Consider the following 13,723-nt stretch of genomic DNA (forward strand, 5'->3'; position numbering starts at 1 on the left):
AAAATGGCTCAGAACACTTACCAAAAAATACTGTTACTGTAAATGTCACTGTTCTACCTGAGGTGAGTATTTGGGGACTTTTTTCTCAGAGGCCCTGGGGAAACAACAGTCTTACCTCCTTGTTCTTGAAGTATTTCATTTCTTATTGAAGACCTCTTTGAGTTTGATTCAGGGCCGTGCTGAAAACTAAGGTTCAGCTTTTCTGAAGACTAACCTCTCCTGCAGAGGATGGTGGTGTTCAGTAACAGCTGAGATAAGCTGGTAACTCGCTCTTCCGAAGCCGTGGTTGAGGGGCCTGTAAAAGAGCCACTGAACATGAGCTGGCCCTTTGCCAGCGGCGTAACCCTAGCACCAAAGACTTCCAAGGATCAAGTATTAAGAGATGTGTTTTAGGTTTATGCCATGGCCAAGGTCTGAAATCTCTGAATCCAGAGTTTACTCCTTAAGACCTGAATAAAATGCTTTATTTTCAAGCATGTGTTCTGTTGTTCAAGTAGAAAAAAGAAACAAGAGATTTTCTTTTATATCATGCTCAGCGCAGAGCTACAGTGCTTGGCTAGACCACCTGAGGAATCGTTTTAGAAGCAACTCTATTTTATCCCATTCGTAGCTTCTGCTTAATTGAATCAATCATGGCTTGCTTTTTTCCCAGCTTATTTGCTCTCAGGGTGGGATGGTCCTGGGAAACAAGGATAATAAAGGAAGGGTGAAAAAGGAAGATGGGCTCAAAGACCTAAGTCACTCTCTAGGTGGCCAGAGAAGAGAAGCTTGGTGTGAGGACAAGGAAGCAGGAAGTCAACACAGTGAAAGCTGTAACTCTGTCCAGGTGTTTGAGAGAAATGTGCCATGCCTTCAGTAGGTTGAGCTGCTCATGTTTTCAATTGTTTGTTTTCGTCCAGGCTGTGGATTTAACGTGACTAATAGTAACCCTACCATATGCATCAACGATCTCATCACAGAATACAATAAGCAACACAGGGCAGGACTGAAGCCCCTCAGAGCTGATTATCTGATCGCCAGAACTGTGACCGTGCTGGAGAAACTGATGGACACGTTTCAGGACGAAGGGCCCAATGGCATTCTGCCTCTGTATTATAAATACTGGGTCCACAGGTCAGTGCTGGCTTGTCTTCGTCCTTTTACAATTCCTTTTTTAAGTCAGTAGTTTAATACCTTAAAATGAGAAGTTAAGCACTGGTCTAGATAATTACTTTTTATTTTACTGACGGATAAACCTGGTAGATGCCACCTTGAGCAAGTTAGCATCGCCCAGCAACAGGGACGAACTGGCATCCCGTGCCTCCAGGTGGGGTGCGCTGGGAAAACACAACATCACTGGAGATTTTCCTCCCTGGCATGTTGAAGCTGAATCTAATTGTGAGGAAACAGGCAAGTCTAGATTGTGGAACATTCTAGATAACAATCGTTTTCCAAGTGAGATCCCCAGGGGGGCAGCAGCAGCCTGGCCTGGGAACTTGTTAGAAATGCAAATTAACAGCTCCCATCCTGGACTTTCTAAATCAGAGACTCTGAGGCTGGGGCCCCGCTTCCGTGTTTTAACAAAGGCTCCCGGGGATTCTCAGTTTGAGAAGTGTACCAGCCAGCCTCTGCTCCTCAATGTCAGTGTCTTAAAGACAAAGAGAAGGATGAGAGATTTTCTGAGACTGAAGAAGAGTAAAGAGGCATGACAGCTTAGTGCAACATGTGATTCATAATCGGGCCCTGGAAGGAAGGAAATAGTCACAAAGGATATTAATGGGACTTCTGAACACGGTCTATATATTAAATGATGTTATTGTATCAAGGTCAGATTTCTTGAGGGTGATGATGATATTCTGGTTTTGTAGGAGATTGTTCTTATTCTTTAGAGATAACATGCTGAAGTATTTAAGTACACAGTGTCATGATGCCTGCAGCTTATTTTTAAATATCAGCCAAAAACAAACAAACTGTGTACGTGTGTAAAGAGAGCAAATATGGAAAATGTTATCACTTGGTGTGATTTATAAGTGAAGGGGGAATATGAGATTCATTGTACTATTTCTCAACTTTGCTATAGGTTTGAAATTTTTCAAAATAAAAATTGGAGAGGTACAGACTCTATACTTTTACATCTTTTAACGAGGATATAAGGCAATAGATGCATTTGGAAAATATTTAAAAGAAGTAGAATTAGGTTGAGTTTAGTTTATAATTGATGCTACTCAACTTGATAAAAGTTTTCTTTTAACTCTGCCAAAAAGAGGCCAGTCTCAGCCAAAAATCCTAGAGGGTTGCACAGCGTTGTTTTGCTTTGTTTCCCCCCCTCCCCTGAGTGCTAGAGGGTGAGGAAGTAGGGCAAATATCGTCATCCCAGGGGATCAGAATTCGGAGTGCCATTGCTTATGAGAGAAGCAGTTACAACTAACTCCCTGTTGGACTTTGCATCGCCCTGGTTATTCTTGTAGCTATCATAACAATTCAGGCGGGACCCTGAAAGTCAGAGCTCAGACTCAGATGCATTTTAACTTTATCTGGCCCAGCCCCCTCCCCCACCGCCCCACATCCCTTCGCATAGTGGATAATTACTTACCTAATTGTCTCAAGCCAATGTTACTCCATTTCCCGGTGACGGGGTCTGTTCCTCATTTTCAGTGCTCAGCAAGTCAGTCTGGGAAGCCCAGAGGGACCAAAGGTGTGGATAGTCGGCCTCGATGATTCCGGGTTCCTTCTGGTTCACCAGGAAAATGGCAAGGTGATGACTGTGCATCCTGATGGCAACTCCTTCGACATGCTGAGAAACCTCATCGTCCCCAAACAGCAGTAGTCCCCGCGCCTGCGCCAAGGCCTGGGGCCTCCCCAGGCCACTGCTGAGACGGGCTGGGGCTGACACGTGTGCAGAACCACCACAGAAACATTCCCGTTTGATTTCTGCCACCTTTCCTAGCCCGTGGATCTGGAAAACTAATGCAGAGTTGCAGGCGATTTTTCTCTCCCTCTGATTAATCGGTTAATTCTTTAATTTTGTTCTGTCGCCATTTTATTTGGTGTTTGAAGATGTTTGGGTGGAGGGTTGACAAGTGAAGGTTTAGTTTAGGGAAAAGCCCTGCCATAGGTGTGACATAGTTCTCCCCTCTTGGACTTGGATGTATGTTAATTGCCCCCCCCCCCCACCAAAAAGTTTTTACATGGAAACAGCAATGGCAATGGGATAATTCAAATGTTTTCCCAGTAGTGGAGATCTTTACCCCTAAACTGTGAAAAACAAATTAAAAAAAAAAAAAAGCTTTCGGGCCAGAGTTTGAGGTATGATAACACTGTTTACGAGCATCTAGGGAGGCATTTTCCAACAGGAGCACAGATTGGCACTTAGTCATCATTTTATTTTATGTTAATGAAGAAAAGAGCAGGTTGACCTCTAAGAGCTGTTCTCAGCGCGGTGGCTTGTGGCCCAACAGCAGAGTCTGAGTGGCTCCAGAGATGCACCGAGTTGAGGCGGATGCAAGGACCTTGCAGAAGAAATCAGTTCATTACCTTGACATTAATTAATGAGCTTGCCTTTCGTAAGGTTTAAGTTTACTGGGTATTCTGAAGTGATGGGATCAAGTTCAAGATCCTTAAAGCGTTGATTAGGCACTTGCTTGGATGTGACGGGGGATGATTTGGCTCTAACAGCTGGAGATGACGTCTGGCTCTCATACTGCACGCAAAAGAGGATTTGGAGCTTTTAAGCCAGCTTCAGGCTCGCTTTGAAATGCAGAGCATTCCTGCAGGCCTGTGCAGGGCACAGAACATAGAAGTACATGGCATTTTTATTTGTAAGTCATTTTTTTTTGCCCCCTTTTTCTTATATTGCCAAAAAAGAAAATGTTATTGATACTGAATACCATCGGTTAAGAGGACAGATGTGTGTGTTTGTGTGTGTGTGTGAAGCTTTAAAAGAAGATGTTCAAAATCTGATGCCCTAAGAGTCTCTGTGGAAGAACAAAAGAAAGGAAGCCTTTTGATATACATGTGCTGCTTCCAGATGTAGTCCATGCTTTCTCCATGAAACTCCTTTCTCTGTTGAACTTGAGAATCGTACATGTAGCTTTTCAGACTAAAAAGGCCAATTTTTGTCCTCTTGTCTCTCTTCATGCCAATCCCAAATGAAATTAGTGGAAAGAAAACTTGATGAGGCTCTCAGCTTTGAACAGAATCCCCTTAGTGCACACCAGCACCCTCTGTCCAGCTTTCCCAAGTCAGGCTAACTCCAGAAACGTGTGGTTTTCAGTATAAAAATCTGTCTACCTTTAGCCAGGCACAGGCAGCCCCATAGGAAGGAAAAAAATAACATGTTTAGTTAAGTACACCAACCCAATATGTGTGTTTTGGAAATGTAACTTTAAAAGAACTTCAGAAGCAATTTTTGCAAATAAGGCTTCAATTAGAATTATTCTTCTTAAAAAAACAACCACGCTCTCCTAAATGCCCACGTCTAAATGTAAGTTTAAATAAAAGTCTGTATCACCCCAAAATTGCGAAATGGACTCACCCTGGAGAGGGCATCTGCAAAATATCATCCGGAAGAAAGATCTCAGGCTAATGCTGCAAGTTTCATTTCTTAAACTTTGTAATATAGGGCAAGTCATCTCTCAGAGCGGCCGTCATTACTTTTTGAATTTCTTTGGGGGGTTATTTAATGAAAAACATGCTCTGATTTGTTTTAAGCTGAAGTCCTATTCTAGACAGCCTGCTTTGGGGGGGGGGGAATGTTATCATTTAATTTCCTTTTGGTAAATTAAAACTAATGAAGTGTGGCCATGTCAAAGCAGATGGAGATGCTCCGGGCGTATCGCTTTGCCTCTGTGTTTTTAAGACTGTTCTTACTTGTGCCCACACCCAGTTGTCTTCAGGGAGACAAAGTAGACTTGGAGCAGATGCTGCATTTTTCATAAACCTGATTTTGCCTCAAATGAACCAAAGACTTTGGAAATTCTGCTTCGTATAGAACAGCTGAATAAAGGCATTTTACTTATATTTTTAGCATTAGGGAAACGTATCTACTTGCTACACTGCACTCATCAATTTGGGGTGTTAATGAACCTGGCAATCTATGATCTCAAAGAGCTTTAAAGTCTTAATGGAAACGTTGCATTTTCTTCTTAATCTTTACAACACAGCACCTACACTCAGGATTGGTGTGTGCTTTTGGGATATTTGTATTGTGCCCCAGTTCAGAGGCTGTGCACTGAGCAACCATCAGGTTAAGTTAAAAGGCAAGACACCTTCCCCTCTGGGCTGGTCACAAATTTCAGGGGAACTCTTGAGAAGTGCCCCCTAAAATAGGACACAGCAATAGCTGGGCTTCCAGTGCCCCCCCCCAACCCTCCCAGCACTGGTCATACTGGTCATCCTAGCAGCACTTACAGTGTAGGAGCAAAGTCAGAAGGATTTGTGTCTGGTGGGGTTTGCTGCTGTGGCACGCTGCCTGCCGGATGTGGGAGCACAGGCCCAGACTGAGATTGCATGCAGCCTCCCACCCTCACCCCCCACCCCGCACACACACGGGAGCACTATGTGGTCACCCCTCACCCTAGGGTCCTGGAACCGGGAGAGAAGCCAGCCTCACCCAGCAGTTGCAGTAATGCATAAGGGAGACGTTTTAGGCTCCCATTCTGTAGATGTGTTTGCTCTTCACTGGCAAAGAATGGAGAATTGTTATTCCTGGGTAATTACTATGCATATTTGAAATAAAAGAGTGTTAAACCTTTGCATTTTTAGCTTTTCAAAGTATCATCTCTGAAAAGTAATGACTTTAAACCTACGCCTATAAAAAGCAAGTCTACCAAAATAAAGTTTAAGACTTTCTATATAGTTTGGATTCACTGTTATTTTTTTTACCACCTTTTATTTGTAAAAATAAGCAACTACTTTTGGTTACAGTATTTTTTTATTCATATTTAAACATTTTAAAAATAAATAGTTTTACATAGTAAGGAATATTATTTATTTCTAAGTACTAAGCTTTTTTTTTGATGGATTTTTGACAGATGTATTATGTGTCATACAAAAGAGAGATCTTATTACTCCAAAGAATGGAAGTTAGCAAAACTCCAAAGTTTAAAACAAAAATCAACTGAGGTGAGAAATTAATATAATAATGTAAATTTTAAAATTTGGAAATAAATTGAATGTAACAACAAATTTAATAGAACAGATACTGTTCTTGTCAAATTATTCTTACTCTTTTGTGAAAACTGCTTGACTTTTGTCTTGACAGTGTTTCCCCAAGATTTTTACTTTATATTTCATACTTAAGTTTAGGGAGAGCTTGAATAATGCATCTTAGATAACCCAAAGGCTACGATTCACTACAATTTTAAGCTACTGCAATTTTATGGCATTTATTTGAAAATGCTCCTTTTATTCCATTTTATCTGTAGCAGCCCCCACAGTCTACCTTAACTGTCTTACGGTTACAAGCAGCTACACTTTGGGTAGACTTTATACAGGATCCACTGACAAGAGTAAGCCTCTCCCACCCGCAGGATCCAAGGCAGGAAGGCATGGCCCATAGGACTTAAAAGGACCAAAGGGGTGGGGGTGAGGCAGCCGATTTGCTCAGAGCAGCCCTTCACACCCTGTTCACTTCTCTACAAAGGTATGAATGGAATGGCTTTTCTAGAAAGGGCGTCTGTGAACATAAAGGAATTCCTTTCCCTGGGAGGCCCAGTGGAGGGAGGGCCAAGCCAATCTTAAACTGGGCTTATTTCTCAAATCCATTTGATCTGGCATTTTTGTCAACATGTTAGGACTCACTACAATTTTGTGTGTGTGTGTGTGTGTGTGAAAGAAAGGCATATATATTAAAATGCTTCCTCTTCCTCGGACAGAGCCTCACAGAAAGAAACGAGATCCCCAGCTTAAACGTGCAGACTGAAAGGTGGAGGTAACAATATTAGGTTGCCATAGTAACTGCGCTGTTAACTTTGCACGGAGCTGCTGGCCACCCGGAAGCCAGCTTGTATAGGAATCTTCCTCCATGTTCTAGGCTATGAAGACTGATGTTTGTTCAGGCAAGGACGTTTTTCCTTGGTACACATTTTATTTTTGAAGTACATACACACTCATGGTTAAGCCTATTTGTGTTATCATTTATAAATCTATAACTGTCTTCTTTCCTAACAGTAACCTTTGATCTTAAACTGCTCTGAAAGCCTTCATGCTTTGTATTTACTGTGTACAGCACCCCCCCCCCCCCAAACCAATGGCTAATAACAAGGTCAACACAAAAGCTTTTATGGTACTTTATTGGAAAATGTCAGGGGATATCCTCTTGTTCATCAAACCTGCACCGTCCAGGAATCATGGTTTAGTTACGGGTCTTGTCAGCATAAAAATAATACCCCAGGCTTAGTTTCTGTGTGCACACACTCCCAAAAAGCTGCTCATGACGTATGGCTAAGTGCAGCGTAGACGTGTATGCATTCAATTCTTACGACTCTGCCTCTTTACTGCAAGACACACGTTCCTAAATTTGCAAATTGTAAGGTAAGGCAAACTTACACCGTGTTAGGGGACGAGGCAGGTCCTCATAGTGATACTGGCTTGGCAACAGATCATTTCACATTTTGAGAACAGCTGATATAGGTGAACTTTGATTCTAGAACAGACACTTAAAAGACATTTATGAAAAACCTTTCCACTCAGAAAGGTGGGTATAGTTTCCTAAAAGTAAACCGTCTTTGAAAAAGCAGAAAATGATGGAGTGTTCAGTGTGCAGCAGATTGAAAGATGGTGGCTGGTTCAATACACTGATCCACTTCAGAGCCATTGTAGGATTTTTAAATGGTGAAATCTTGAAGCAAAGTATAAAAATAAAATGGAAATTAATGGAAGTTTATTTTAAAAACACTGCTGGTGCTTTATAAAAAGATTTGTTTACCTGTTACACACATGACATGTTCATAGGGAGTTTTCTTGCCCTGTATAAAATGCAGAAAATGCTGAAGACAATGTATACATCATTTTCATTACATCCCTTTAGCATGTTTTCTTCCACGAGGCACAGTCCATTGACAATTTTCCATATTGCACATGCAATTTAACTAACTTTATTAGCACTACTTGTAGCAAACACGAGCCTAGGGAATTGCAGGTGTGGGCCAGAGAGATTCTGCCTTGTCATCAAACTCGGTGGGGCAGCCAATCCATTGGGCATCTCAATCATCCACATGTCATTCTCATAAAATATCTGGCTATATAGATTTTTGCATTTAATGCCTGTTCCATATATTCTGAAGGTGCTATTCTTGGTGGTATCAAGAGTTCACAGGGGTTAGGAGGCAGTAAGAGCTCGTGCCTTGTGGAGCACACCCACGTCCACCCCCTTGGTCTCGGCTTGTTGATTTTCGTATTAAAGAAAGGGTTAAATAAAAACGACTTTTAATGAGACTTATGAATGACTTTTAAAGACAGCGGAGTTGTCCAAAATTCACGGGGCTTCAGTCATCACATTCAGCCTTGACTGAAGAATCCAAACGGGCTCTGAGTACCGGAGGCTTCCCGTCTCCCGGCCGGCCACCCGCCGGCATAGCTGGCTGTATCAGCGCGGGTTCTCCTCCTTAAAGCGGAGGGCTCCTTCAATCCCCCGGAGGGACTGTTACCGAGCATCGGGGACAAGGCAAGGGGCGCCAGGAAACCAAGTCCCCCCAAAGACAGAGTAGTGGAGGCCACACGTGGGACGTCGGGGACGCTCAGCTACCCCTTTCGGAAAACCTGGCTCTCGGAGAACGAAGGTCGGGCGGTCACGTCTCCCCAGCATCGCCGTGTCTCCGTCCTCTACACCGGCGTTTATGGCATCTACGGTACAAATCTAAAGTCGGCGGCAGAGTTCTATTAAAATAGTTGTCTCTGTATAAATTAATTTAAATCGTGCATATACAGCTCGCCCCTCCTGACTCGGCTGGACTTGGCGAAGTGGGAGCCGAAGAGGCTGGCCTATGGCTTCTCCCCGCAGGCAGCCCTGCGCGAGGCGGGGTCGGCCCAGGACCCCGCGGTCCGGCCCGGGCGGGTCACCTGCCGTTGGTGATGATGACCGAGGCGCCCAGGTAGTGCGGCAGGGGCGCGCCCGGCGGCGAGGCGGCGGCGGGGCCTGGGGGCCGGGGCCGCAGCGCGCCGGCCGCCGCCTCGGGGGCGCCGGGGCCGCAGGCGAGGGCCGAGGCGGCGGGCGCAGCGCCCCCCAGCGGCCCGCGCCGGGCCAGCACGCGGTGGTAGTTGAGCAGCACGAAGGGCAGCTGCGCCGGCGCGCCCGGGGGCTCGGGGGCCGGTGGCGCGCAGCACTCGGGAGCCGCGCGGGCCAGCGCCAGGCGCTGCCCCGTCCCGGGTGGCCTGGCGGGCGACCTTGGCCGGGCCCAGCGCCGGCTCCTCGCGGTAGTGGCCGCAGCTCGGGAAGCTCGGCGGCGGCGGCGGCGCGGTGTCCTCGCCGAACCTGCGCGCGGCGGCGGCGGCGGCGGCGGCGGCGGGCGCTGCGGGGACAGGCGACACGTTAGACGCCAGCTAGGGGGAGGAAGGGGACCTGCCCAAAGCATCACCCACCCGAGGGGGCTGGGGGCCGCCACCACCCCTGGGCCGCCCACCACCCGCGCCGCGCCGCCCGCGCGCTCGACCCCCGCAGCCGCCCTCGCCCCTTCCCCGCCTGCGTCCCGGACCCGCGCTGTCCAATCGCAAGATGCAAGATGAAATGTTCTAGCAGCCGCAGGAAAGAGTGAAGAGAAACAGGTGGAGTAAATGTTAGTAAGATACTTAATTTAATGCAACATAGCTGAAATAGCATTTCAATAGGAATCAATATAAAAAGCATGGAGGTAGTGTATTCCTTGTTTCTGTCTTCGAACTGCAGTGCAGATGCTCCGGGCACATCTCATCGCACTGGCCCCTCGGGGCTGGTGGCCACCATATTGGACAGTGTAGAGGCTTCCATGGCCCTCGTGTTAGGTGGTCCCAGTCTGCCCTGATCTTTTTTGCTTATCCCTCTATGAGGAGGGCAGAGTGGTAATCACCCTGCTCCCTTTAGTACTGTCATAATTAAAGTAATAACCACCCTCACTAATTAGATGTCTGCAATCAATTAGTCCCCCCCAGCCCCCGCCTCTTTTTAACCTTAAGCCATCCTTTGTCTTCCTTTAATATCAAAAAGGCTAGGAAGTCGATCACAAATTGCCCCCAATTAGCACCTTTGGTCCATTTTTTTACCAAGCGTCTGACAAATGAAGTGGTTATTAACCTCTTTCACTTTCAAAACAGCAATTTAAAAAAATCAAATACTGTGTTATCTCATTGGTCAACTTCCACACACAAAAAATAATTCTTTCAAGTCAATCTCAAGTAGGTAATATTTTCAGCTGTTACCAAAACCCTTTGCTTTGTTTTTCTTTCCTTGGCTGTGCGAGAAATCCCTTCCTTGGTTATTCGAGGGACCCAATGCACTGATGGGTATTGGGGATCCAAATCTGAGAAATCGGTGGCTCCCGGGGCTGGCTGCGGCCAGAAGGCAGGACTGCACGGCCCTGGTTGCTAGTATGTTCTCCCTGGTGGCTGGTATGTTCTTTTTTAAACTGCTACTTTTGAAAAACATGTCCTGGTAATCTCCAGGTTAGATTTCTCCTGGGATCTAGCCCTCTTGTCATATTTGAAGACAAAGTGTATGTCAAAGCCTTGTAAAGGCAGTCACAGCACAGAGCAAGAGATCAGCAAGGCATCTCAGGGAGCAGCAGAGCCCCACCCGCCTCCAAAGAGAGAAAGTTAGGTGGGGGATGGGGACTCCAAGGGGCTCTCCTCTTTAAGCAGGTGACTCTTTTCTGGGGCTTGTAACATTCACCCGGCATTTAGTGGTCCCTGCAGGACATTTGCACAAACCTGGTCTACATTCTGAGCGACAGTTCCTGGATAAAACAGGAACACACCTCTTACAGCCGACCCACAACTCCCACCGTCTACCCTCTGCCTGGGGGTTGTCCCATTGAGCAAACAGGAATCTGTCCGGGCCTGGGGCAGTCGCTGGCACCTCCACGGAGGACCTCTGCTTGCCTGCCACCGGGAGAAGCTGGATGGAAGGCCATTCCTGTCTGCGTGCCAAGCCCTGCTGTAGGCAACTGACATGGCTTATAATCCTGTTTTACAGATGAAAAAACTGAGTCCTGGGGGGTGTTATTTGCCCTGGGAGGGTGAGTGGCAGTTCTGTCCCTCAGCCTGTGATTTTCCACCACTGTTTTCCACACTTTGAAAACAGGTGTGGGAAGAAAACCAGTAGTGTCCCATATTCATCTCTGGGTGGAGTAGAAAGTAATCTTATAAAATAACGACAGCTGGGGGTTCTCAGTACATAGGAAAATCATTCTGACTCCCTTGGGGGGAGCAAACAGGACCAGGATTTTTATGGTGGGTGGCCGAACACCTGGTTCCCTCTGCCTTCTCCGCTGTCCCTGGTGCCCACAAGGCCCACCCGACTCAGTCACCCAGCTTTTTTCACTCCCGGGAAGCGCTTGCAGTGAGAGCAGGAAAGCATCGCAGTTCCCACTCAGCAGCAGAGAAAAGGGAAAGCCGCGGCCCCAAGTGGGAGGATTCTTTTTCCATCTGCCACCCAGGACCACCACCGCCGCTGGTCCCAGCCCTGCCCCCTCCCCTCATGCAAACAGGACCCACCTTCGTAGTTTGGCACCAGGCCGTGCCGAGCCGTGTTCACCGGCGGCTCGGAAAGGCTCTTAGCTGGAGACGGGCTGCTCGGCACTAGGGGGTTGGCATAGTGCCACTGGCACTCGCCGCCGGCTGGCAGTGTGCTCAGCAGAAAGCGTGCCACCTCGCACGGGGATCCTTGGGGCTGCCCAAACTTGGCTGGCAGCATTGGCTTTTTGCTGCTGAAGACGTGAGAGTCCAGAGGGAAGGGTCCGTAATGGTAGGAGAAGGGCAGGCTGTAGGATGGGGCATACAGGAGGTCGCTGCCTTCTGAATGGAGCTGCTGTTCTGGGGGCGCTGGGGCGCTGGCGGGGGGGCTGGCTCTCCAGCTTCCGAGCTGGCCGCATTCCAGTTTGTCCATTTGGAACGAGCTGTATTGCTGCAGAGCAGAGAAGACGGATGAAGGGCCCACAGAGGGGCCGGCAGCAAACTGCCTTCCGATGCTGTAGTGCCCGCCCCATCCCAGGGCTGGACCCACCCTGGCCTCTGCCTCAAGGTCCCACTGGGGACAGGTGCCCGGCAGATGGCACCCCAGGGACCCACCCCCTGGGTGGAAAGAGATCTCCTCGCCCCGAGTGACAACGCACCAGATACCCACTTGCTGTTTCTGAGAGCTTGCAAACGACTCTTAAAAAGAGAGGGAAAGTTTCCCTTAAAAACAAAATGCTAGAGAAACACAAGGCATCACTGTGCTGAGCCACGTTTACGTGGATTCCAGCAGCTGATCAGCCTTCCCAACTGAATCCTCTGTTTCCTAGACCTGACTTGTCCACCTGGATGTTAGCTTTGCTTGCCTTCCTCAGGCCAAGACATCCCAGAGGGACTTTGCATCGCTCCACAGGAAACCTTCTGGGCAGGGAGACCCTCCAACCCCCGCTGTGCAGTCAGAGGCCTGACGTTCCTTAAGGTGCCCAGGTGCCCCAACCCCTGCAGGTGGTGTGAGTTACCTGTGGAGGGTAAGGGTTTGTTCTCAGCTTTGTCTTCATCTTCGTATTTTTGGGTTTAGCTAATTTCCTAGTTTCTTGTGAGGTAGACAAGGCGGTCCTCCAGGAGTCCTGGGACTTGGACGTGGACACCTGGTCCAGGGACAACTGCAGTTCCTTGTATTCAATATCCCTGAGGAGCAAGGAGGGGACAGGTCATGTTCGCGGGCTGCGAGGAAGGATGGCTTCCCTGGGACCATCCCCTGGGCGAGCTCGTTGGCAAAGCTCCACTGTGTCATTTCACTGAGGTCAACGTGGATGGACTTTGAGGGACGGCTCACCCTCGTTATAAAAGCCACACCGCAGCCCCAGGCTCGAAGACCCGGCCAATGCTGAGCGAGGTGAGTGTCATTTGGCAGGAGTCGAGGGAGCACAGTGTAGCTCTCCCATCCCACAAGGCCCCAAACATATTTCCTGGGGACGCAATACGCCAGTAGGAAGGGTGTCAGGGCAAAAAGGAAAAGGCAGAAACACCACTGATCACTGAGTGTCTGTGGCCCAGCCGCTTTTCCGTTTAGCCCCGGGGAGGTGTGAGTGGGGAGCCTTGAGGGTCCAGGAGCCTGGCTTCCGGCCTTGTCCACTTCCACATCAGGGACTCATTTCTGCCCTAAAGAGCCAACTGGGCAGGTCAAATTCATGGGAGAGGGGGCGTTACCCAAAGTCCCAGCCTCAGCCCACACCTGTGTGCCGAGGAAGACTCGTTAAGGGTCCCCTGCAGCTTTGCTAAAATCACTCTATCCCTAAAAAAACCAAAATACAAACAAAACCCCTCCCCTGCCACCCACTTCCCCAGGAACCTGTCCATCATTCTATGAAAGAAGAGGGAGCCTGAATCCTCACTGCAACAGAACGCACGCGAGGGTCCTGTTCAGGGTGGGGCTTGGGGGATCTGCAAGGGTCCCAAGTCCAGGGCCAGAGCTGGGTGCAAAGTGATTTAACATACAACAGCCATGGTGGGAGGAGAGTAATATATGACCCGAGGTAGACCTCTGTCCTGCTGCTTCTAATGGTCTTAAAAGTATTTAGGACTGAACTTGACCTTCTGG

General features: G+C 47.9%; 2 protein-coding genes across 2 annotated transcripts in view; one reads left to right on the top strand and one right to left on the bottom strand.

Moving 5' to 3' along the window:
* Positions 1-5,835, top strand: part of HLCS (holocarboxylase synthetase) — a 173,402-nt gene extending 167,567 nt beyond the window's left edge. The window contains exons 10-11 of the mRNA XM_032468449.1: positions 900-1,113; positions 2,635-5,835. Of these exons, the coding sequence (XP_032324340.1) occupies positions 900-1,113; positions 2,635-2,806 (386 nt within the window). The 3' untranslated portion in view covers positions 2,807-5,835. The remainder of the gene's footprint in view (positions 1-899; positions 1,114-2,634) is intronic.
* Positions 5,836-7,252: 1,417 nt separating this feature from the next.
* SIM2 (SIM bHLH transcription factor 2) overlaps positions 7,253-13,723 on the bottom strand; it is a 44,830-nt gene continuing 38,359 nt past the window's right edge. The window contains 4 exon segments of the mRNA XM_032468584.1: positions 7,253-9,332; positions 9,334-9,488; positions 11,665-12,073; positions 12,642-12,810. Coding sequence (XP_032324475.1) covers positions 9,036-9,332; positions 9,334-9,488; positions 11,665-12,073; positions 12,642-12,810 — 1,030 coding nt within the window. The 3' untranslated portion in view covers positions 7,253-9,035.

Source organism: Camelus ferus, chromosome 1 (genome assembly GCF_009834535.1).
Source record: "Camelus ferus isolate YT-003-E chromosome 1, BCGSAC_Cfer_1.0, whole genome shotgun sequence".
NCBI lineage: Eukaryota > Metazoa > Chordata > Mammalia > Artiodactyla > Camelidae > Camelus > Camelus ferus.